This window comes from Myotis yumanensis, unplaced genomic scaffold (assembly GCF_028538775.1).
Source record: "Myotis yumanensis isolate MYYU_CA2020_CCGP unplaced genomic scaffold, mMyoYum1.0.hap1 SCAF_6, whole genome shotgun sequence".
NCBI classification, from domain to species: domain Eukaryota; kingdom Metazoa; phylum Chordata; class Mammalia; order Chiroptera; family Vespertilionidae; genus Myotis; species Myotis yumanensis.
The window spans coordinates 84,723,622-84,746,823 of record NW_027223757.1 but is presented as its reverse complement, the minus strand read 5'-3'; the positions used below and the strand labels follow the sequence as shown (position 1 = coordinate 84,746,823).

At 52.5% G+C, this 23,202-nt stretch overlaps 2 protein-coding genes and 1 non-coding gene across 6 annotated transcripts; 2 read left to right on the top strand and 1 right to left on the bottom strand.

Moving 5' to 3' along the window:
- Positions 1 to 261: 261 nt before the first annotated feature.
- Positions 262 to 21,194, top strand: PPP2R5D (protein phosphatase 2 regulatory subunit B'delta). The gene is made up of 16 exons (XM_070418560.1): positions 262 to 399; positions 5,851 to 5,928; positions 15,856 to 16,072; positions 16,269 to 16,468; positions 16,552 to 16,662; positions 16,753 to 16,845; positions 17,255 to 17,385; positions 17,505 to 17,564; positions 17,669 to 17,777; positions 17,990 to 18,043; positions 18,341 to 18,511; positions 18,598 to 18,725; positions 19,347 to 19,448; positions 19,541 to 19,613; positions 19,752 to 19,868; positions 20,001 to 21,194. Exons 1-16 carry the CDS (start codon positions 373 to 375, stop codon positions 20,136 to 20,138), a joined length of 1,809 nt encoding a protein of 602 aa, XP_070274661.1. The 5' UTR covers positions 262 to 372; the 3' UTR covers positions 20,139 to 21,194.
- Positions 13,319 to 13,425, top strand: LOC139013306 (U6 spliceosomal RNA). Its single transcript, XR_011471970.1, has one exon. It is a non-coding gene; the product is annotated as a U6 spliceosomal RNA (small nuclear RNA).
- Positions 21,089 to 23,025, bottom strand: MEA1 (male-enhanced antigen 1). Of its 4 annotated transcripts, none has more exons than XM_070418563.1 (4): positions 22,946 to 23,025; positions 22,158 to 22,438; positions 21,972 to 22,074; positions 21,089 to 21,455 (listed from the first exon to the last, which is right to left on the bottom strand). In XM_070418563.1, the coding sequence occupies exons 2-4, from the start codon at positions 22,425 to 22,427 to the stop codon at positions 21,304 to 21,306; spliced, it is 525 nt and encodes a 174-aa protein (XP_070274664.1). In that variant the 5' UTR covers positions 22,428 to 22,438; positions 22,946 to 23,025; the 3' UTR covers positions 21,089 to 21,303. The 4 variants fall into 4 exon arrangements, with proteins under 4 accessions (XP_070274664.1, XP_070274668.1, XP_070274667.1 ...); XM_070418567.1 differs by having other exon boundaries at positions 22,975 to 22,997; XM_070418566.1 differs by lacking the exon at positions 22,946 to 23,025 and adding an exon at positions 22,827 to 22,861.
- Between the last annotated feature and the right edge of the window lie 177 nt (positions 23,026 to 23,202).

Below are 23,202 nucleotides of genomic sequence, written 5' to 3'. Positions count from 1 at the left end.
AGTGCGGCACTCGGTCCTCAGCCTGGGCTTCCCCTTACCCCCGCCTCCTTCGCTAAGCTCGACCCACTCCAGGGCGGGTCCTCCCACTCGAGCCAATTCTTGGAGCCGAACCCTGGCGGTTTGTACTCTTCTTTTCCAATGAGAAAAAAAGGAAGCAGCTTGCCGCCAATGGCCAATCGGAAGAGGCGGCGTCTGGTTGTCAGGCAGGTTTGGAAGAGTTCGGGCCAATTGGAGGCGCAGACACCGATCAACCCGGGCGCAGCGCGCAGGCGGTGGCGAGGAGACGCCGAGCGGGCCGAGTGCGGCCGAGCAAAGCCGGAGCCGGAGCCGGAGCGGGGCCGCAGGAGCCAGGCCGGGTCCGGACGGGCCGAGATGCCCTATAAACTGAAGAAGGAGAAGGTGAGCGTGGCCCTTTTCCTTCCGCCTCCGCCTTGGGGCCTGCGCGGAGCTCTGGGAGGGGCTCGAGCCAGGCCCGGGACAGCCCCGGGCTGACCCTCCCGTCCGGCCCCCGCAGGACTCCCTGGGCCAGCCCGCCGTCCCCGCTGCCGGGCGCACCCCCCGCCTGTGCTGCAACTGGGAAAGCACCCTCATCTTGCGCGATCTGGAGTCCCCCCCACTTACACCCCCCGACCTGCCCCGGCCCAGGGTAGCCCCCTCCCTCCAGATCTGCCCCACTCCCCTCCCCGATCACTCCCCGGCTTTCTCTCCCCCCGCCACTCACTCCCCCACCCCCACCCGTGTGCTGGTTCGGGACAGCCCTCCTCCCAGGTAGTGCCTCCAGGACTACCCACCCTCCCAGCCCCTTCCCTCCTCCTCCGACCCGCCCGGGCCTGCACTGGCCTTCCCCGCCGCTCCCTGCAGCCCCTTCTCCCGCCCTGCCCAGCTCCCTGACCTAGAACAGCGCTGCCTTCTCTCTCCTCCACCGAAGCTGGCCTAGGCCCCTCCCTCTAGTTCTTCCTTCTCACACAAACTTGTGAGCCAGGACTGAGCCTTTCCTTCTGTCCGTGGGACCTCAGAATGTCATGCTGGAGGGGACCGCCGAGTGCATTCAGCGCCAGCCGGAGTGGGACAGATGGGGAGACTGAGGCCGGGCCAGCGGGAGGGGGGGCCAAGGTCACACAACCTGCTGGAGGCCCCGCTGCACCAGCAGGGCTCCGGGCTTAAAGGCCCTTCTTACCGAAGTCCCCTCTCGAAGGCACGGCCGTCTCCCAGGTTCAGACCAGCCCGTCACCATTCCCAGGCTGAGCAGGCGCCATCCCCGAGTCCTGGGGTAACCTTTGCATTTTTTATTCTTTGCACAGTGTTGGACTTCTGTCTTTCCTGGGCCATACTGTCTGTAAATCTGGAATCTGCCCTCACTATCAGATTAGTTTTCCTTCTTACCCATGGACTAGCCACCCCTGAACACCCTTGCCTTGGTCATGGTGTCCTGACACAGGCTGTTTCTTTCCTTTTTTTTTTTAAAAAAAAAATGCTTTATTGATTGGTTACTTTTAGAGAGAGAGGAAAGAGGGAGAGAGAGAGAAAATTCGATTTGCTGTTCCGCTTATTTATGCATTCCCTGGTTGATTCTTGGATGTGCCCTGACTGGGGATCAAACCCACAACCTTGGCGTATCAGGATGACACTCTAACCAACTGAGCTACCTTCCTCATCTACCTCCATACCACCTTCCCCTGTTCTTCATCCCTGCCTTTCTCTGCCCTCTATTTCCTGCTGTTGCTGAGATCTGACTCAGAGGTGTGGTTCCTCTGAGGTACAGATTCACACAGAGGATGCTAGAATGCCAGCTCCAGCCTCCCCCAGCTTCTCCTTTCCTGGGCTGGTTCCTCATGGTGGGGGGACAGCTCTGGCCTGGTGTTCTGCACCAACATAAAGCAACCTACTCTACGACCCCAGAGGTGTCATGCTTTTATTTGTCCTCTGATGGGCTGGGTTGCTGGGCTCCCATCTCTGACCTTATCAGTTAAACTCTTTACCCTGGGGCTGTTGGAGATCTGCCAGGGTTTTCCCCATAACCTCTCAGGTCCTGATGTTCTGAGTGTAGGGTTGTGATGGTGCACTAGGCACTGAACTTTGTGGGGCACTGAGTTGGTCAGGGTTGTGTGCCCCACCCAGGGCCCTGTCCTTGGCAAGTGAGCATGCTACAGTGGTTTGGCAGCTTAGCTTTAGATGATACACACACAGCCACGCAAGGGGCTAAAAGGGTCACAGTTTCGATTCCCAGTCAAGGGCAGGTACCTGGGTTGCATGCAGGAGGCAACCAATAGATGTGTCTCTCTCACATTGATGTTTCTCTCTCTCTCTTTCTCTCTCTCCCTCTCTCTCCCTCTCTCCCTCTCTCTCCCCCCTCTCCCCTCCCATCCTCCCTCCCTCCGTTCCACTCTCCCTAAAAATCAACGGGGAAAACAAATCCTCTGGTGAGGATTAAAAAAAAAAAAAAAAAAAAAAAAGCCCTGCCCAGCCGGCATGGCTCAGTGGTTAAGCGTAGGCCTGTGAATAAGGAGGTCATGGTTCGATTCCCAGTCAGGGCACATGCCCAGGTTGCAGGCTGGATCCCCAGTGTGGGGTGTGCAGGAGGCAGCCAATCAATGATTCTCTCTCATCATTGATGTTTCTATCTTTCTCTTCCTTTCTGAAAACAATAAAAATATATTTAAAAAAGAGAAGGAAATCTTACCAAAAAGAAAGCCCTGCACCAACGTAGCTCAGTTGGTTGAGCATCATCCCATGAACCCAGAGGTCACCTGTTCAATTCCTGTTCAGAGCACATGCCCGGGTTGCAGGCTCCATCCCTGGTAGGGGGTGTGCAGGAGGCAGCCAATCTATGTTTCTCACATTGATGTTTCACTCCCCTCTTCTTTCCTCTCTCTCTAAAAAATAAAAATAAATCAGTAAAGACATATTTTTTAAAAAAGAATGCAGAGGGGCATGGAATTTGGGGGAAGCTGGTGAGGTCTCTACCTATCTGTAGTTTTTATTCTGTCCCATCCACAGAAAGCCTTTCTCTACTAGATGATTGAGAAGAAGAAATTTGAATTTGACTTGCTAGGCCCACAGGGATAAGTATGTGGTTGGAAGGATTGGAGTACATGGGGCCAGGCATCTCTGATCCCCTTCGAGGTTTAACATTCTGCTTTTGATTTCCAATTGCCTTTGGCCTTCTTCAGTCAATGATTGGCAAGTCCTGAGGAGGAAGGAGGTGACATGTGACAGGTTTGCCTGGATGGGGCGGGGACAGAAAGAAGGGATGGGTGGAAGTGATGCTCAGCCATCACTTCTCTCCTTTCTCCTCCATCTGAGTTGGCCCCAGTCCTGTCCATCCTTCACAGCCTCTTCCCTGAAACCGCCCCTGAACCTTCCGGTGGGAGGGAGCTCTCCCTCGTGCCCTGGGTTTACAGAACACTTGGTTGGTCACTGATGCCCCTTTTGTGTTCTTCTGGACTGGAATTAACTATGGACAAGTCTTTTCTTCCCTTTGCAATAATAACTGAGTTCCATTTTGGTTTGGCATCTCCCTTGCACACAGTAGGCCCTCAATGGATGGGTGCTGAGTCAATCTCTTGGGGGGATTTACATCCCCCTTCTTCCCTCATGTTCTGATCTGAGACTTAACATCTTTTAGTTCCTGAGTCAGGTGCCCCTGCTCCCTCCCACTTTCTTCTTGTTCAGAATGATAGTAATAACATTGACTAACATTAAGCTTTTCATGGACACTGTGCTAAGGGAATCAGGAACCACGATCCTCGTCACTTAGTAGATGAGGAAACTGGGGCTCAGAGAGGCTAGTTAACTTGCGTATGATCATGTAACTGGTAAGGGTTAGGCCCGGAACACAGGGCTGGCTCCATGGTGCCTTGCAGCACTGGACTGCTGGGCTGGGCTGGGCTGGCATGTGTGCCCTTCACCTGTTCTGCGGGAGCCAGGGAGGGAGAGTCGTGGGCCACACAGTGCGGATCTTTCTTAGGCGCATTCCCTGAGAGGTACGACTGAGTGCTTCTAGGGTAGGTGGAGGGGCACAAAAAAGACCCAGTAGCTCATGATCAAGTCGAAAGATGAGACACGTACGAAGAGGGGTCACCTGTGTCCAAGGGGCCCACATCGGGGGTCTGTACAGTCACCTCAGTGTTGTGTTCTGCCTGCACCCCTTCATCCTTTTCCTCTCCACCCCATGATCTGAGCCACTCCCTGGCCCCTTGATGAGGGGTCAGTGTGCCCAGCGTGGCCAGTAGGCTGTGGAAGAGTATTCGACACAAAGAAGGAGCGCCTGCCTGCTCCTGCTCGCTCACGTGACTGCTCACTGCTCACTCGGAGCTGCTCCACACCTGGGAATGGCTTCCTTCTCCCCGCCCCCACAAAGCCTTCCCCCAACTCCACCCACACAGAGCTTTCTTCTCCCTGAAATCCTTTTGCCCCCATAGTCACAACCACTTGATTTAACACTTCTCACTGAAGGGGCTGGGATGCCATTGAGTTGCGGAATCTCAGAGCTGGAAGTGATTTCCAAGGGCCTCCAGTCCAGTCTTCATTAAGGCTCGAAACCCCTTCTGCGACCAGCCTCGGAGCAGGTGTGACTGCTCCCCTGCTTGAATGCTCTTAGGGTTGGGGACTTGCAGCCTCGCGAGGCAGCCGGCTTCTGTGCAGCTGCTCTGGAGAAAATTCTTCCTTGTTTGGAGCCTCCTCTTGTCTTCCTGTCACTTCAGCCAGGGCACTTGAACCTCTGGGTCCACATAGAACAAGTTGCATCTCTCATCCACAGGACAGCCCTTTAGTTATTTGTAAAGATCCCTGTTGCTCCCCCTCCTGCCATGACTCCTCCCTTCCATTGTTACCTCTCCCAGTTCCTGCAGCTGTTGCTCTCAGGACATGCTTTTGAATCCACTCCAGTATGGGTTGTATTCCCCCCACCCGCCACCCCAACGAAAACCTAGAATTTGTCTTTGTCCCTCCCGAAGTCTGCTGCGCACAGCTGAACCAGACCCTCCACAATGGCCGGGTCCCCAGTGCCGAGCACTCCACACAGGCCTGTTAGCGGGGCATCCATGGCACACAGAGGAATTGTTGTGAGCTTGCAGCCAGACCTAAATCCCCGTCTTTTTCACTTTTTCCCCATCTTGTCCCTGTGCAGTTGCTTATTTTGGCCCGAAGCATAGGAAGAGATGCTGGGCAGGCCAGGGCTCGGAGCCAGCGGCCAGGTTCCCGAGGGAGACCTGGGTCTAGTGCTCACCCTTCGTAGCAGTTCAGGGCCTTACTCCCACCCCTGTCTCTGTCCTGTCCACTGAGGCGTTCCTGGGACAATTCCTATACACGTTAGCATTCCTGGGCACCACTGATGGTGCCGGTGTCACCCTGGCATCTGGGTGCTGTTTGTGACATTTAAGAAAATGCCTCTCGCTCTTCCCAGATGGCTCTGGGGGGAGAGTGGTGATCCTTCCCTCCAGCAGGAGAGCCTCAGGTACCCTTTGCCCACTTTAGCCCCAGCGAGTGTGAGCAGCTTGTTCCATCATGCTTTCCCCTTAAGGCTTTTCCCCTGGTTGTTGACAGAGGCACTCCCAGGCCCTAGCTCATGTCCCAGGCTTGGGAGGGGAAAGAGCATTATCATGCTTCATTACTGTGTGTTGGCGAGGTCTTCCCAGCCACATTCTAAACTCCTTGGGGGGACTGAATTTCCCTTTTTGTACCCCAACCCCTCCTCCCCTGGGCTAGATACAAGGCAGGTGCTCGGTAGTTCTGGTTGATTGATTGATTCAACTGGACAGAGGATAATTACAGCAAAGACCTAAGGGGTCCAGACAAGGCCTCTCCCTTCCCCTGGCAAATACTAACTCGACCTCCATCTTCTTCCTTCAGGAGCCCCCCAAGATTGCCAAAGGCACGGCTAAGTCCAGCAGCTCGGGCAAGGATGGCGGAGGCGAGAGTGCTGAGGAGGTAATGAACGGGGGCGCAGCCCTAGTTATGCTGTATACACAGCTCCAACTGCTGGCTGGCTGGCTGGTGGGGTGAGGGATCCCAGGGGCCAGAAGTTACCCGGGCAGAAGGGGAGGAGGCTCCACAGCCTGGGAGGGACCTCAGGCAGGTTTTGCTTCGGCTGGTGTAGACCAAATAAGTTCTCCCATTCTTTAGCCCCCCAGTGATTCCTGTGAAAGTTGTCTGAACAACTTTGAGTATTGAGTTCCTTTTTCCTTGGGGCAAAAAGCTAGGGGTACCAGGTCCTGGAGAGATGGGGAGAAGTATATGGTGCTAAGTGGTGAGTGGCTTCAACATGGCTCTGGGTGGGGGTGGGGGTGGGGGGTGGGGGTGGGGAGTGGCTGGAGTTCCTGAGTCGGCCGGGCTGGGCCCATTGCCCTTGGTCCTGATCAGATGGGAGCTACTGAAGGACAGTTATGAGCAGAGGTCAGCGCAGCCCAGCAATCTAGGGTTGTAAAGCAATAAACGGCAAGTGGAGAGAGCACTGGAGGGTGGAGGGCCTTAAGGAAGTCCAGAGTGTGTCCATGAAGGTTTCCGAGTGTGCTCGGGGATGCTCAGGAGGGTGGATGATCCTGACATCATTGAGCAGATGCTCTTATTTCCCAGGAGCTGGTGATCCTTGATTTCTCTGCTTCCTGCTTCCTGTTCTAAACTGTTCAGAGGGATGGAGGAGAACAGAAAACGGGCAGGTCTTGTGTGTTTTTAGGAGAAGAGATCGATTAACAAGTGTTTGGGGTTAGCTCTGGACTTAGATTTTTCTGGGTATTTTTTTAAATATATTTTATTGATTTTTTACAGAGAAGAAGGGAGAGAGATAGAGAGTTAGAAACATCGATGAGAGAGAAACATCGACCAGCTGCCTCCTGCACATCTCCCACTGGGGATGTGCCCGCAACCCAGGTACATGCCCTCGACCGGAATCGAACCTGGGACCCCTCAGTCCGCAGGCTGACGCTCCATCCACTGAGCCAAACCGGTTTCGGCTTTCTGGGTATTCTTGGTCCCTGTCACCTTTAAAGAGAGCTACACACTTTTCACGCCTGTGATCATTGTTTTAGGCCTCACTTGAGTAATTGGAAGAAGCAGGGGGGTGTCCCCCACTTTGCAGACACGGAAGTTGAGGACCGCAGATAAATTCCTCCTCTGCACTGACACAGTAATCTGATCAGGTCTCCAGAATAGTCCTTATCACTGGGTGTTGTAACTTCTCACATGAGTTTTCCCCACCAACTGTGGGCTCTGAGGGAAGGAGCTGGCTTCTTCCCGTACCGTGCGCTCCTGCACGTTCGCAGTAAATCCGTAAAGACTTCGGCGGAGCACTCCCTCTGGGCTCAGCCTCCCCTGTAGGAATGATGACACCTGTGAACCCACAGGGAAGGTCGTTGGGAACTGGCAACTGATAGTCAAAGCAGCAAGAGACTTAGAAGTGGGACGGAAAAGAATAGTTGGGGGGCTGCTCCCAGCTTTTGCCTATTACCTACTTGTTTAGTTATTAGATTGATGTCATTTATCATCATCAAACCAGGATTATAGGACTTTTTAAGAAGAACAAAGGGGGGGGAGGAACATAAATATAAATAATAAAATGGCAATAACTACATACCTATCAATAATTACTTTAAATATAAATGGACTGAGTTCTCCAATCAAAAGACAAAGAGTAGCTGAATGGATAAGAAAACAAGATATATATATTCTACAAGAGACCCACTTCAGATTGAAAAGATACACACAGACTGAAAGCAAAGGGAAAAAGGTATTTCATACAAATAAAATTTTTAAAAAGCTGGCATAGCAATAAATATATCACACAAAATATCAATAAAATATGTAAAGAAAGAATAAGGCAATCATTAAAACTGAGGACTATTTTTAAAGTTTAAAAAATATAGTTTTAGTGATTTTAGAGAGGAAAGGAGAGGGAGAGAGAGAAACATCAATGATGAGAGAGAATCATTGATCTGCTGCCTCCTGCATGCCCCCCACTGAGGATTGAGCCCACAACCTGGGCATGTGCCCTGACTGGGAATCGAACTGTGACCACTTAGTTCATAGGTCGATGCTCAACCACCAAGTCACACCAACCGGGCTATTTTTGTGAGCTCTGTGAGGCTCTCATTCAGTGTCGAGAGGCCTGGCACACGGCACGGGAGGCGCCAGCATTTGAATGCGTGAGTGAGTGAAAACTGAAGGAGCAAATAAACCAATTTCAAATTAGAGCTGGAAAGAACCTTAGAATCTAACGCTCTCCTTTCATAGGTGGGGAAACGAAGGCTCCAACAGATTCAGAAATATGCCAAGACCAGTTGCTAGGATTTCTGCACTGCCTTTCTGGACAAATCTGATAAAGGCAGGAGTAGGTCAGTATCAGGCCCTCTGGGGAAGGTGTGTTCAGTTCACCTTTTGCGATGCTTTGTGAAACGCTGCTCGGGGCTTACCCGTGGGCAGCTACAGGAATTCTGCTACCTGCTTTCCTAGAAACGTGCCCAGGTGGCCCCCCGCAGAGGGACAGTGGGAAAGTCGGTGGCCAGGCTGTGAGGCCCAGGTCATCAAAAGCTGTTTGGCAGTCTTTTCCTTGCCCTTCGTGTAGTCCAGGATTTTGGGCTCTTAGCAGCCAAATTTACCCTGTGCTAAGCATTTGCCAGTCTTTCCAATTGACCCTAATAATTATAGCAGCCAACATTGATTTTATTGAACAGTGACTTGTATATTAGTGTCCTGGGGCAGCCATCACAAATTACCACAACTGGGTGGATTATAATAACGGGTCTATCGTTTCACAGTTCTGGAGGTCAGAAGGCTGAAATCGAGGTGTCAGCAGCCAGGCTCCCCTGAGGTTCTGGGGAAGTCTGTGCTGTGCCTCGTTACTAGTTTCTCCGGGCTTTCAACACTCCTGGGTGTTCCTTGGCTGGTATATGCATCACTCCAATCTCTACCCCAGCTCCACATGGCCTTCTCCCCTGTGTGTGTGTAACTGTGTTTCTGTGTCCAGATTTCCCTCTTTTTTTTTTTTTTTTTAATATATTTTATTGATTTTTTACAGAGAGGAAGGGAGAGAGATAGAGAGTTAGAAACATCGATGAGAGAGAAACATCGACCAGCTGCCTCCTGCACATCTCCTACTGGGGATGTGCCCGCAACCCAGGTACATGCCCTTGACCGGAATCGAACCTGGGACCTTTCAGTCCGCGGGCCGACGCTCTATCCACTGAGCCAAACCGGTTTCGGCCAGATTTCCCTCTTCTTATAAGGACACCAGTCCTGTTGGATTTAGCACCCGTCCTAATCTAATATGACCTCATTTTTACTTGATTACATCTGCAAAGAGCCTATTTCCAAATAAGGTCACATTCACGGGTGTTGGGTTGATGTGGATCTGGGGGACACCATTCTACTCACTACACTCTGTACCAAACACTGCTGAGTACCTGAGTACTTTGCATGCATTTAATTTTATAACCTTCTCATTTAATCTTCACGACACTCCCGTGAGGTCATTCCGTTATTGTTGTCCCCATTTTACAGATGAAACTGAGGCTTAACAGCGTTAACTAGCTTTTACTTGGCAGTAAAACAGTGAATTCAACCTAGGTCTGTGTGGCTTGGGAGCCAGTTCCCCTGTTTTTTTATTTTTATTTTTAGAGTGCGTGGAAGGGAGGGAGATAAACATCAATTCGAGAGAGACACATGGATTGGTTGCCTCCCACGTGCACCCCGACCAGGGCCAGGTATGCGCCCTTGACCAGGAATTGAGCCCAAGACCCTTTGGGGTGCAGGGTGATGCTCTAACCATTGAGCAACCAGCCAGGGCCAGCTCCCCTGTGTTCTTGATGGCATGATACACTGGCTCTCAGATTCTAGAAGACAGTATTGGAATGGAAAGGAGCCCTAAAAGGTTAGGTCAGACTTACTCTGACATGCTGCTGCAGGCAGGGCAGGGTTCTTTCTTGGTCTGTCTTTGGAGAAGGCAGTTCAGTGCTGTGGACTTTGCTATGTCCTGAGTTCTGGGAGTGAGGGCAGGGGGAGGAAAAAATTATCCTGTTCTTCCCCACTTCAGCCTGACCTCCCTGTATCCAGAGTTGTTACCCTAAAAATATTTTGGTCTTATCAGTCCTCTACTTAAAAGCCTCTGTTGGAGCCCTGGCCGGGTGGCTCAGTTGGTTGGAGCATCGTTCTGTACACCAAAAAGGTGAGGGTTCGGTTCCCAGTTAGGTTTCCGGTTTGATCGATGTTTCTCTCTCACATTGATATTTCTCTTCATCTCCCTACAAATCAATAAATATATCCTTGGGCGAGGATAAAAACAACCCTCTGTCTGCACCTCCTTGTTCACAAATTCAAATTCACATTGTGAGCCCTGCTGAGCTGGCTGTACCCCATTCTTTTAGCTCCCATCCTGGTTTCTTGTCACGATGAGCCCTTCTATGACTCAGAGCCCTTATTGATGTGATTCCATAGACCTGGACTGCTTTATCTCTCTCCTTCCTTTGCTTAAACTCATGTTTATCTTTTTAGAGCCAAATTAAAAGTCACTTCTTCAGGGCCGTTTTCCCTAATCCTTCAGGCAGAGTTTGTAGCTCAGCCCTCTGGGTTCCTACATCCTTTGTTGCTTTCTCTGCTTTTGCATTTCCCTTGTACTAATAGCTGCTCTCTGTCCGTCTCACCCACTGGACTGTGAGCTCTTTGAGGGCAAGGGCCATGTCTTACTCACCTGTTAATCTCTAATGATGTTTATTGAATAAATGAAGGAAGGGAAGAATTAAGCACAGCTAAACAGAGCTCTAGATGTCAGGATAGGAGAGAAAGCTTCTGTGATTTTCAGGGTTTTAAATGAAAAGGATCTTCATTTGGCTAGTAATTCATTATATAAAATCTATAACATTAGTTTTTGCATTTTTCACTGTTGATGTTTCATCGTTCTGTTAACAATACTTTCTATAATGTTAAATATTTCTATCTCCTACTTTATGTGTGAGTACGTGGGTTGAATTGTTAATGGTAGCTGTGTTAGGATCCGGTTGGACCTGCATTAGTTCAGAACGAGCAAGTACAGTTGCAGTATATACCGCGTGCGCGAGAGGGGTGTGTAAATCAGAGCGCCACTCCATGGCCGGAGGCCTGAGCCTCGGGAAGCTTCCTGGAGCTTGGATCCCGTTGAGAGTTTAGGTAGGAGGAGAAGGTACTTCGAGCAGAGGAGACGGCCACTGCAGAGTCTCGGCTGTGGGACAGGCAGGACATAGGAGGGGTGGAGAGCAGGTTGGCCACGTGGGCTGTGGTGGGCGCCCAGGGATGCTCTGAGAGCTGCAGAAGGTTCTCAGGGGCTCACCTCCTCCCACTTCCAGCCCAGGTCGGTGGAGAAGTCAGAAGCTGGAGCTCTTAGGAGAGAGTGTTGAACGTGAAGTGCGTCGCTGGCATATCCCCATCCCTCCCTCTGGCAAGCACGTTTCCTCGTGAAGGGCGCACAGACCAGGAGACGCCTCATCCAGGCTTGGCAGCCAGGGCTCTGCTGGCTGGGCCAGCTGTCTCTCAGATGCTGCTTATGTCTGAGGCCCGGGAGCCGGTGGCCTTATAAAACGGGATTGTTTTTAAACTTTGGTTTTTCGCCATGCAACCCTTGACACCTACGTGGAGAAGAGTTGGGAAAACACTGATCTAGTCCCACCCTCCTCCTCACGCAGAGAAAATCGAGGCCTTGCTTTTCCCTTTCTGGGAGGAATGCCTCCTTTCCCTGGATGTCCCCTTGGTAGGAGGTTCGTGGAGGGGCAGGGTGCCTGCGTCTACTCTCGGAGGATGGAGAGAGACCTGCTTTTCCTGAGTTTGGGTTCCTAGCTGCCACAAAGGCCCTCTCCCCAGTGTTACCAATGTTTCTCCCTCCCGCTCTGCTTCTGCCACCGTCCAGGGCTCTGTTCTGAGGGTTCTCCAGTCGGGACAGGAAAACCCTGTGGGGCGGGGCCTGGGTTTGGCCCCCAGTCAATCAGCCAACCAAACATTTGCTAACTGCGTGTTAGTTGCCAGTGCTGAGGGGACCCAGAGGTGCCAAGTGGGGTCCAGGCTTTCGAGGGACTTGCTGTCCAGTCGGGGAATGACACTTGAACAGACTAAGTAAGAGGTGTCACTAGGGATGGTCACAGGTCCAGTTGGGGAAAGGGCATGGATACCCAAGGCCTGGAATGTGAGAAGGCTTTTTGGAAAAAGGTGGGACTCAGGCTGGGTCTTGAAAGATGCAATGCCCCATTTTAAAACAAGGAGGATAGTAGACTCTGAGGAACATTTGAAGTGTGCTAATTTCAGGAATTTCCAGGCCGCATTCCTAAAATCCATGGGGTGGGAAATAATAATTTCTATTGCCCTGGCCTAGTAGCTCAATTGGGTAGAGCGTTGTCCCCAAGGTTGCTGGTTCGATCTCCACAATTGACGTTTCTCTTCTTCCCTGTATCTCTTTTTCTTCCTCTCCCTCTTTCCCTTCTTCCCTCCCTCTCTCTCTAAAATCAAGAAATAAGATTTTTGAAAATAGGTACTATTATCATCCCCATTTTACAGATGAGAAAACTGAGGCACCAAGAGACTGTATGACTTTCAGCTAATTAATGGCAGAGTCAGGAGTCAAACCCAGGCAGTCAGGCCCAAGTCTGTTGGTCATGGCAGGAGAGGTGTGTGACGGCTGCTTTTGCCCCACCTCCTTACGATCCCCTCGTCCAATTGGTGTCTGGGGCTGTCATTTCAGGCAAAGGAGAGGGCCATAAGGGCAAAGCTACACTGGACCCAAGGGCTACCCTGGGCTGGCCCCTGGCCCCTTTGTTCTCTGATCCCTACAGAGGTCACAAGCTCAACATAATTGTTTCCATAAAAAATTCAGAGCCTACGCCCTGGCCGGGTAGCTCAGTGGGTTAGAGCGTTGTCCCAACATGCCAAGGTTGTGGGTTCGATTCCCTGATCAGGGTGCATACAAGAATCAATCATTGGATGGTGCGTAAATAAGTGGAACAATAAATTGATGTTTCTTTCTCTCAAAATCAGTAAATGATTTTTTTTTCAAATTCAGAGCTTACAAAGCATAACATTTCTGTCTTCCTCCCTTCCCCCTACCCCAGATGCTTTCAGATTTTCCCATTTTTACTGTATAAAGGAAGAGTTTGTGGAGGAGGCTGGAGAGGAGGTGGGGATGGCAGGTATGAGGACAAGAGGACAACTTCCCTGTGGTTGGGGTACCCAGCTAGACATGGCCTCACCCCTCGGGTGCTACTGTAACTTCTGGTTGGTTAGCCTCTCTCCTCTCCCAACAGGGGGGACCTGGACAGTACCTGTGGGTGGACAGCCCTGCAAATGTCTGTGTAGGCTGAAAATGGGCTCCGTGTTCACTTCGGCAGCACATATACTAAAATCGGAATGACACAGAGAAGATTAGCCTGACCCCTGCGCGGGGATGACACCTAAATTCGCGAAGCGTTCCATATTAAAAAAAAAAAAAATGCCTGGCCAGTGTTGCTCAGTGTTTAAGCATCAACCCATGAACCAGGAGGTCATGGTTCGATTCCCAGTCAGGGCACATGCCCAGGTTGTGGGCTCGATCCCCATTAGGGAGCATGCAGGAGGTCGCCAATCAATGATTCTCTCTTATCATTGATGTTTCTGTCTCTCTTTCCCTCTTTCTTCCTCTCTGAAATCAATAAAAACATGTTTGTTTTAAAAAAAGAAAATGGGCTTCCTGGCTGCTGTGGCTCAGTGGTTGAGCGTCAACTTATAAACCAGGAGGTCACAGTTCGATTCCCAGTCAGGGCACATGCCCAGGTTACAGGCTGGATCCCCAGTATGGGGCGTGCAGGAGGCAGCCTATCAGCGATTCTCTCTGATCATGGATGTTTCTGTCTCTCTCTCTCTCTCCCTCTCCCTTTCTCTCTGAAATCAATAAAAATATATTTGAAAAAGAAAATGGGCTTTGTGAGGCTCTGACACCCTTGTCTGGGAGGAGGTAAGGAGACGGTTTTTAAAAGTAGCTGTCTTTACAAAATCCAGAAAAAAGTCACCTATCACTCTGCTCCCACAGGAGATGGGCATGGCCACAGTGGCGCGCTTACTCCTGTCCTTCCCCCCTTACCTGGGCTTAGTTCCTCGTGTGGCAGTGTGGGGGAGCTCATGTACGTACAGTTTTGTAAAACCCTTATTTTGCTTAGCATAGCAAGCAGTTTTCTGTAATCACATAGTTTTAGGTTTTTTGTTTTATCTTACGTTTTTATCGCTGTGATCACACGAACATGTACATTGTTCAGAAAATCAGATAGTCCCTGGGCTGCAATGCCAGGCAGCCCTCCCAGGCCCCTCCTCTCCTTCAACGCCTAACTTTCCGTGGAGGGTGACTTCTGTGTTTCCAAATAAGATTCTGTTACTGCTTTTTTTTAATTTTTGAGATTTTGATATTATCTATTGACTATACTGTGGAAAATTAAACCTCAGTGTCTTATACCTCTGCACAGACATCTCCCCTCTTCTCATCACCAATTTTGGGTAAATAACTGTGATTGAGTAAATATTTTTTACAGCTGAACCATGTATGATTACATTTAGTACATAGTTTTGTAAACATGATTTTAACTCCATGACATCCCACTTATTTATTTAGTTGCTATTATAAATAAGGCCGTAAAAAGTATAAAAAGGCCAAAGCCTCTTTTTTAAATTGAATTTTTTGTGTGTTTTTAGAGAGAGAAGGAAGGGCAAGGGAAAGAGAGAGAAGCATCAGTGTGAGAGAGATAAACATCAATTGGCTGCCTTCTGCACGCCTTCCACCGGGGATCAAGCTCACAACCTGGGCATATGTCCTGACTGGGAATTGAACGGCAACCTTTTGGTACATGGGATGTGCTCAACCAACTGAGCTGCACCCGCCAGGGCCAAAGCCTTTTTTTATAGTTAGGATTTTTCTTAAGCTATATTTCTAGTACTTAAACTGAGACATGGGAATGAATTTCTTTTAACTTGTAATGGAAGAATGTAACACATTCAGTAAAGTCATACAGTACAGTAATCTTGGGTGTCTGCTCATTTAATTTTTACAGGTATATATGCTATGAACTATCTCCCAGACATAGTCAAGATATAAATGTTTCACCCTAGCCAGTTTGGCTTAGTGGATAGAACGTCGACCTGTGCACTGAAGGGTCCCAAGTTCGATTCCAGTGAGGCGTGCATGCCTGGGTTGTGGGCTCAGTCACCAGTGGGGGGCATGCAGGTGGCAGCCAATCAATGATTCTCATCATTGATGCTTTTATCTCTCTCCCTCTCTCTCTCTCTCTCTCTTTCTCACATATCTATAATAATAAAAGCATAATATGCTAATTAGACCAGATAGCTGGACGACCTTCCTGATGAAGCCGGGGCTGCGAGGGCCAAGCCCCTTGCACGAATTTTGTGCATTGGGCTTCTAGCGTGTGTGTGTGTGTGTGTATTTTTTTTTAAAGATAAAAAATGTTTCCATTACTCAGAAGGTTCCTCCTGCCTTCTCTCAGTCAGTACTCACACACCACCCCTCACCACCGCCAGCGAGGCCCTGGAAAGATAGCTTCTTTTCTGACTTCTGTTGCCGTCAATCCATGACTTGGGTTAGCCTGTTCACCCTCACCCCACCCGTGAACTGGAGTGAGCATGTTGAAGGCTCTATGCTTTGGGAGACTTCCCTTTGTGATCACTCCCAGGGGTGACCGTAGGTGTCTCTGACCCTGGCCTTAGCTCCTTCAGGGCAGGGCACATACACGGGCTGGGATGGAGGGTGGCCCGGGCCTGGGGGCAAAGTTACCTGCCACATTAGTACGCAGACTGCGCACTCAGATTCCCCTTGGGAAGACGTCTGGGGAGCCTGGGGAAGGGACTTCAACAATTCACTTGTGTGACCAGGCCCAGCCGCAGCCACAGCCGCCACCCCAGCCGCAGCCCCAGTCTCAGCCACCGGCATCCAACAAGCGTCCCAGCAACAGCACGCCACCCCCCACGCAGCTCAGCAAAATCAAGTACTCAGGGGGCCCCCAGATTGTCAAGAAGGAGCGACGGCAAAGCTCCTCCCGCTTCAATCTCAGCAAGAACCGGGAGCTGCAGAAGCTTCCTGCCCTGAAAGGTACTTGGAGAAGGTCACCGGGGGCGGGTGCACCAGGCTTGGGGGCACTGGGTGGTTTTGGTTACTTGGGGGGGAGGGGAGTTCCATTGGGGAGCGGGTGCCAGGGGAGCGGGACAGGGTCGGGGGGAGCCCCGTGAGGCCAGTAGGGCACAGCAGGGGAGGGCGGGGAGGGAACCTGACTGCTGGCCCCCTCTAGATTCGCCAACCCAGGAGCGGGAGGAGCTGTTTATCCAGAAGCTACGCCAGTGCTGCGTCCTCTTCGACTTTGTGTCAGACCCGCTCAGCGACCTCAAGTTCAAGGAGGTGAAGCGGGCAGGACTCAACGAAATGGTGGAGTACATCACCCATAGCCGCGACGTCGTCACCGAGGCCATTTACCCAGAGGCTGTCACCATGGTGGGCGCAGGAACGGGAACGCGGGCAGGGTGGGCGCCCTGGAGAAGCCCAGACAGAGCTCTCACCTGGGCTCTACCCCTCAGTTTTCAGTGAACCTCTTCCGGACACTGCCACCCTCATCCAATCCCACCGGGGCCGAGTTTGACCCAGAGGAAGACGAGCCCACCCTGGAAGCCGCCTGGCCACATCTCCAGGTACCAGGGCCGGGGGCACTCAGACCTATGTCAGGGTTCTCCCAGTCCCTGGGGAATACCCCCTGAAGGGATGCCCCTTTCCCTCCACAGCTGGTGTACGAGTTTTTCCTACGTTTCCTTGAGTCTCCTGACTTCCAGCCAAACATAGCCAAGAAGTACATTGACCAGAAGTTTGTCCTCGCTGTGAGTCCCTGAGTGCCTGTCCTTCCCCTCCTTCCAGTGCATGGACTCTGGCCCCACATCCCTTACTCCGGTCCCAGTTCTTTCTCCCTCTAAGAATATCTTGGGTTTCAGCTGTGTCTGTACAGGACACTATGAGGGTTAAACAGACCTACTCTGCCTGCAAGAAGCTTCCAGCATAATGGAAAGAAACAGAAGCAGCCACAAAGTTACCCACCACGTTCAGTATGCCGCACGCATACTCAGATGTCCCCTTGGGAAGAGCAGAGAAATCAGTTACTCTTTCCAGGGCCTTGTCCCAGGGCCCTCTCCAGAGAACCTTTGAGCTTCCCCAGCCAGGACCCTATGTCACCCAGCCCTGCCTTCCTCAGCTCCGGCCTCACTTGCCACCTTTCTTCCTGCCCGCTCCCAGCTCCTCGACCTGTTTGACAGTGAGGATCCTCGAGAGCGGGACTTCCTCAAGACCATCTTGCATCGAATCTATGGCAAGTTTTTGGGGCTCCGGGCTTATATCCGTAGGCAGATCAACCACATCTTCTACAGGTGAGGCCAGGAGCCAGGCTCAGCAGCAAAGCAAACACGGCTAAGGTGGGGGGAGAAGGGAGGTAGGGGGGACTTCAGAGGGGCCTCAGGTTGTCAGGAGACCCTTTTTCTTCCCTCAGGTTCATCTATGAGACGGAGCATCACAACGGGATTGCCGAGCTCCTGGAGATCCTGGGCAGGTGAGAGGTGGGGTGGTCACACATGCCTAAAACAAGTTGGGAGGGTTGGTTCACTGAGCTTGGACCAGGCCCTTCGGCCCTAACAAACCTCCCTTAACTCCTAGCATCATCAACGGCTTTGCCTTGCCCCTTAAGGAAGAGCACAAGATGTTCCTTATCCGTGTCCTGCTTCCCCTTCACAAGGTCAAGTCCCTGAGTGTCTACCATCCTCAGGTAAGCCGCCTTCCTCTTGATGATCCCTGATTGGGCCTGGCAGCAGAGAAGACAGGGCGGGGAGATGTTCCAGCCAGGTGGGGAGGCAGAGGGAGTGGGTGGGATAATTCCCGTCTATGCCGCCTCTTCCACTGGGGGTCTTGCTCCTGTCTCTGATCTCCGTGAGACCTGGGCCCTGCGCCTCACCTCCTTTCTGCCTCAACCTTTTGCAGCTGGCATACTGTGTGGTGCAGTTCCTGGAGAAGGAGAGCAGCCTCACTGAGCCGGTAATTCCCTCTCTAAGCCCCAGCGCCCGCCTGTCTGTCAGCAGCACGTCTGTCTCTGTGGGGCAGTGCCGTAGCAGGTGCTCAGGAGGGAGGGAGCCCAACAGGTGACATGGCTTCCTCTCTGAAGGAGAAAACCCATGTACACCTAGGAAGCAGATCCAAGTCAGAGAAACCTGAGCTATTAGCTGAGGCCACCCAAGCTACGCCCACTGCGGGGGGCGGGGAGGGGGGGGCAGGAAGACTTCCTGGAGAACCAGGCAGGTGTTGAGTGAGAATTTTATCCTCCTCGTCTCACAGGTGATTGTGGGGCTTCTCAAGTTCTGGCCGAAGACCCACAGCCCCAAGGAGGTGATGTTCCTGAACGAGCTGGAGGAGATTCTGGATGTCATCGAACCTTCAGAGTTCAGCAAAGTCATGGACCCACTCTTCCGCCAGCTTGCCAAGTGTGTCTCCAGCCCCCATTTCCAGGTGAGATCCAGCCCACCTCCCAGGAACTGAGGGGGTCTTGAACACAGCAAGCTGTGTTCTCACGGAGTCCCGCCTGTCCCCACCAGGTGGCAGAGCGAGCTCTCTATTACTGGAACAACGAGTACATCATGAGCCTCATCAGTGACAACGCTGCCCGGGTCCTCCCCATCATGTTCCCTGCACTCTACAGGAACTCCAAGAGCCACTGGAACAAGTAGGGGCTGTGGTGGGCTGTGGTTTTGGAGCCTGTTAGGGTGTGGAAGACCTACAGAGTCTCATCTGGTCACTTTGCAAGTAGGGGTGGTGCCCACTGTAGGTTGAGAGGACCTTGAGGAATGGGGAGAAAAGATACCTACGTGAGAGATCTCTGAGACCAAACAGCAGAGCAGTGGCCTGTAGTACACCTCTTCTTGCAGTCAGACCTTTTGCCGCTTTGGTCACTTAATTCCACGCTGTGAGAAGTTGATGTGGCCTTAGGATGTGTTGAATCCCAGTGTTGTAAAGGCTTTCCTGCTAAGAGCAAGCATGCTGTGGGGCAGATGCACGTCATGCTGCTGGGAGGCCATTCGTGTGGGCCAGGCAAGTGGGGAGGAGGAGGGTCTTGGAGCATGGGGTGGCAGGAAGGATGGACAGGCAGACCAGTATTTGTGAAAACCCTGCAATGCCGACCTCAGGTCACATGATTTGACCGGAGAGGTGAGCTTACACTGTAGCGGTTTGTGAAATGGGAGTAGTAAATGAGAAAGCTCTAAGCAGACACCTAAGAGAGAGCAGGTTGGGCCTGGCACTAGGGCAGGCTGTGGCCTCTTACACCTCGTCTTTCTTGCGGTGGCAGGACAATCCATGGACTGATCTACAACGCCCTGAAGCTGTTTATGGAGATGAATCAGAAGCTGTTTGATGACTGCACACAACAATACAAGGCGGAGAAGCAGAAGTGAGTGTCTCCTCTCAGAGCCTCTGATTGTCCACCGCCAGCCCCCTTTGCTTCTCTCTCAAACTCAACCCCCATCCTGTCTGCTCCCGCAGGGGCCGGTTCCGAATGAAGGAAAGAGAAGAGATGTGGCAAAAGATCGAGGAGCTGGCCCGACTTAATCCCCAGGTGAGGTTTTCCTGCCACTGTCTTGAACTGAGGGGCCCCTGTTAGGCTGGGGGAGGGTCTGTTTGAGGAGGAATAGCGGCAAACAGGTTCAGAGTCTGAAGGGGCTCCCCCACTTGTCCGTGCCTCCGTTCCTCTCAGTATCCCATGTTCCGAGCTCCGCCACCGCTGCCCCCTGTGTACTCGATGGAGACGGAGACCCCCACGGCAGAGGACATCCAGCTTCTGAAGAGGACCGTGGAGACGGAGGCCGTGCAGGTGGCCGGGCACAGGGGGAGGCGGAGCAGCAATAGACAGCTCTGCAGGGAGAGGAGCCCAGGAATGAGGGGAAGCCACAGAATACCCTGGGAATTGGTCACCATTCCTCTCCTTCTCCCTGTCCACTCACAGATGCTAAAGGATATCAAGAAAGAAAAAGTGCTGCTTCGGAGGAAGTCAGAGCTGCCCCAGGACGTGTACACCATGAAGGCCCTAGAGGCTCACAAGCGGGCGGAAGAGTTCTTAACTGCCAGCCAGGAGGCTCTCTGACGCCCCGAGTTTTCTCCACGGGGCCACAGCCCACTCAGCCCTGGGACGCTGCCCTAGCCCTCCACCCTTTGCTCCCCACTGGCTGACATGGGGCAAGGCAGTGCCTCTTTAGCTATTCTAGGGAGGGTGATGCAGCACTTGAAGCAGGGATGCCCACAGAGTGGTCCCTCTTCTCCCCAAAATGTGTTGGTGCCTCCTGGTGGCCAGTACAGACAGGCTGAGCACTAAGATGCTTAGTGTTCAGACAACTGGGGACACCTGTACCCTCCTGCTCCTAACCCCACAGCTACCTGAGGCTGCTCTGAGAAATACACAAAGGAACACATAGGCTCCTCTCCTCTTCCCTTCATCTTCATTTGAACGCCAGGGGTCTCCTCCTCTCCCTCCCCTGCAGAGGCACACGGGGAGCAGCAGGAGGTTATTCTCACCAAAGTTATGCCAAGCCCCATTGGCCCCTGAAGTCAATAGCTGGAGGGGCGCCAACCCCCAGCAGCACAAAGAGGCCCCCAGCTCCAGCAGTGTGCAGGCTGAGGGGGCCGTATTATTTCCTCTTACCCCTTGCCTGACCAAGACCATGTGGGAGGTCAAAAAGAGAACCACATAAGCTATGGACATCAGGTAATGAATAAAGGGCCCAGATGGATCAAGAGAAAGGGATGAACAAACACCCTACCTGTGCCCCCTCCTTGATGAGCAGCAGCCCTGGGATAACAAACATGGAAGGGACCACCTGGGGCTGACTGCTTTCCTGTGCTGTTGGTTCCCAAAGCCAAGAGGAAGAAGACAGGGAGCAGTGTCTAAGCACGGCTCCCTCCAACATCTATTTATTTTCCTTGTTTGTGCTAATGCTGGGCAGGCCCTCGCTTGTCCCTTTCAGGCACCATGGAGAGGCAAGAGGCTTAGGAGAGCCAGACCCGGGTCCCAGGGGCACAGGCAGTGCAGCTTTGGGCTGTGTACATAGGGTGCTTTATTCTCCAGAGTGATACATGCTATGGTGGGTTGGGCTTGGGCCGATGTCCCCATATGTACAGACTGAATAAAGTGGGTCTCTGAGAAGTTTGATTTGCCTTGATGTGGAAGGGAGATGGGCGTTACGACCAGGGATGTGTTCAGTCCTGTGCTGGTTCCAGTGGAATGCAGGGAGATAAGGCAGCTCTCAAGGTGGTCACTTCCAGGCAGGGGATGCCTGCCGGGCTTGGAGAGCCTTCTGTACCACGTCTTCCCACTGGGCATCTGATATCTCCTGAGCCCAGGCAGGAACCCCTGGTGCAGGCAAGCTTACTCCAGCCATTGTCCTTTTCACCAGCTCTACATGATCTGAAATCACAGGCAGAGACCAATTAGAGGATAGAAAAGATGGGACCAGCTTCCCTGCCCATTCCTTGAATTAACCCAGAACCATTGGGTTAGTAAAGTCACCAAATCTGTCTGTTATTTCTAGGCAAGCCTGCCCATTCCCCAAGTCTAGCAGAATAGCATTTCACCTGGATTCTTTAAAAAAAAATTTTTTTTATTGATTTCAGAGAGGAAGGGAGAGATAGAAACATCAATGATGAGAGAGAATCATTGATCGGCTGCCTCCTGCATGCCCCCTACTGGGGATCGAGCCCACAACCTGAGCATATGCTCTTGACCAGAATCAAACCCGGGACCCTTCAGTCCGCAGGCTGATGCTCTATCCACTGAGCCAAACCAGCTAGAGCTCACCTGGATTCTGACGTTGGCAAAATATTAGATTACAAACTCATTTTAGGAACAGGGTATTGCTCTGTGACCTCTCTATTGGCTCTGGCCAGTTCCTTTCCTCCTAATGAAAAGAATGATCTCTTTTACCTGGGTCCATGGGAATAGAGCTGCGGCTGCTCAAGGCTGTAGCTCCCTCCTCATCTTCATCCTCGCTCTCTAATGGTGGGTCTGGCAAATGAAGCCCCAGGGCCTGAACAGCCAGAGAAGACAGTTCAGGGCCAGCCCTTCAGGGATCCCACCTTCACCTCGGGAACAAGGCCTCCTCCAGCATACCTGGATCCGATCCTGGATGTCCGCCACTACGTCCTCTCCATCCCCCACCGGCGCCAGCTCCACCTCCTCGGGCTCAGGGTCTTGGTTCAGGGGCTGGTAGGAGTAGCCGGCTGGGCCTGCCCCGGGTTCCTCCTGCTCTTCCTCAGGCTCCTCACTGCTCCAATCCCCAGTGCCTTCCGTGGGGCCCTGGTGCGGCCCTAGTTCCTCGGTCTGATTGGGGAAGATACGCTCTGGGCCCATGTTGTCTGCCCCGAGAACTACTGCTGCCATCCGGGCACGGGCTGCAAGAACAGGGGGGCACGAGAGGGATCTGATTAAATGAGCTGTGCACTCCGCCTCCCATCCAGCTCCTTGTGGTCTCCTTCTGTGTCCACAAAACATCGAAACGCCCAACCTTCTGCGCCCCAACCCACCTTGGCATCTCCTGGGCCCTTGGCCTTTTAAGTCGGGCTCTTATCTCGAGCCGAGGCCCACCCGCCTTGCTCGGCCATTTCTTAAGTATTTAACAGCAGAACCAGAGGCTAAGCCATCTCTCAAAATACACCCCTTCCAGAACCCCGCCTTCCCGCCCCCTCCTGACTTGCGAACTTCGGATGGGCAAACAAGCTCCTAAAGACAAGGCGTACCCGTTCCCTTCTCCCCTCTCAATGGGGTTCCCCTCTGTACCACCTGACAAACGCCCTTCAGGCCCCAGGGGCTCCCCTCAAATGGTCCCAGCTGCGGCGTTCCCACCCCCTCCCCACCCCCACCCCACCGATGGTCGGCGCCGGCGTCTCCGCGCGCCTCACCCGCTCAGAGCCCGCGGCCGAACCCGCACCTCCACTTCCGCCGGGGCAGGATGTGCTGGGCGCCTCGTCCTCCAGCCCCGCCCATCGCTCATGATGGACGCGAAAGGGGACAACGACTCCGCCCCTTGCCCCGCCTCCATCGTCCGGGCCCAAACAAAGAACTACATTACCCAGGGACCCCCACGGTTTTTTGAAGCAGCCGCACATGCGTAGAAGCTCCTGGAGCGCCTGTACGCGGCTCCGCACCTCGCGTTCCT

Coding starts and splice junctions, on each gene's coding strand:
- PPP2R5D (XM_070418560.1), top strand. CDS start 373: ATGCCCTATAAACTGAAGAAGGAGAAG. Junction 400..5,850: donor ATAAACTGAAGAAGGAGAAG/GTGAGCGTGGCC, acceptor TTCTTCCTTCAG/GAGCCCCCCAAGATTGCCAA. Junction 16,846..17,254: donor ACCAGAAGTTTGTCCTCGCT/GTGAGTCCCTGA, acceptor GCCCGCTCCCAG/CTCCTCGACCTGTTTGACAG.
- MEA1 (XM_070418563.1), bottom strand. CDS start 22,427: ATGGCAGCAGTAGTTCTCGGGGCAGACAACATGGGCCCAGAGCGTATC. Junction 22,075..22,157: donor ACATCCAGGATCGGATCCAG/GTATGCTGGAGG, acceptor CTGGCTGTTCAG/GCCCTGGGGCTTCATTTGCC. Junction 21,456..21,971: donor CTCTATTCCCATGGACCCAG/GTAAAAGAGATC, acceptor CTGTGATTTCAG/ATCATGTAGAGCTGGTGAAA.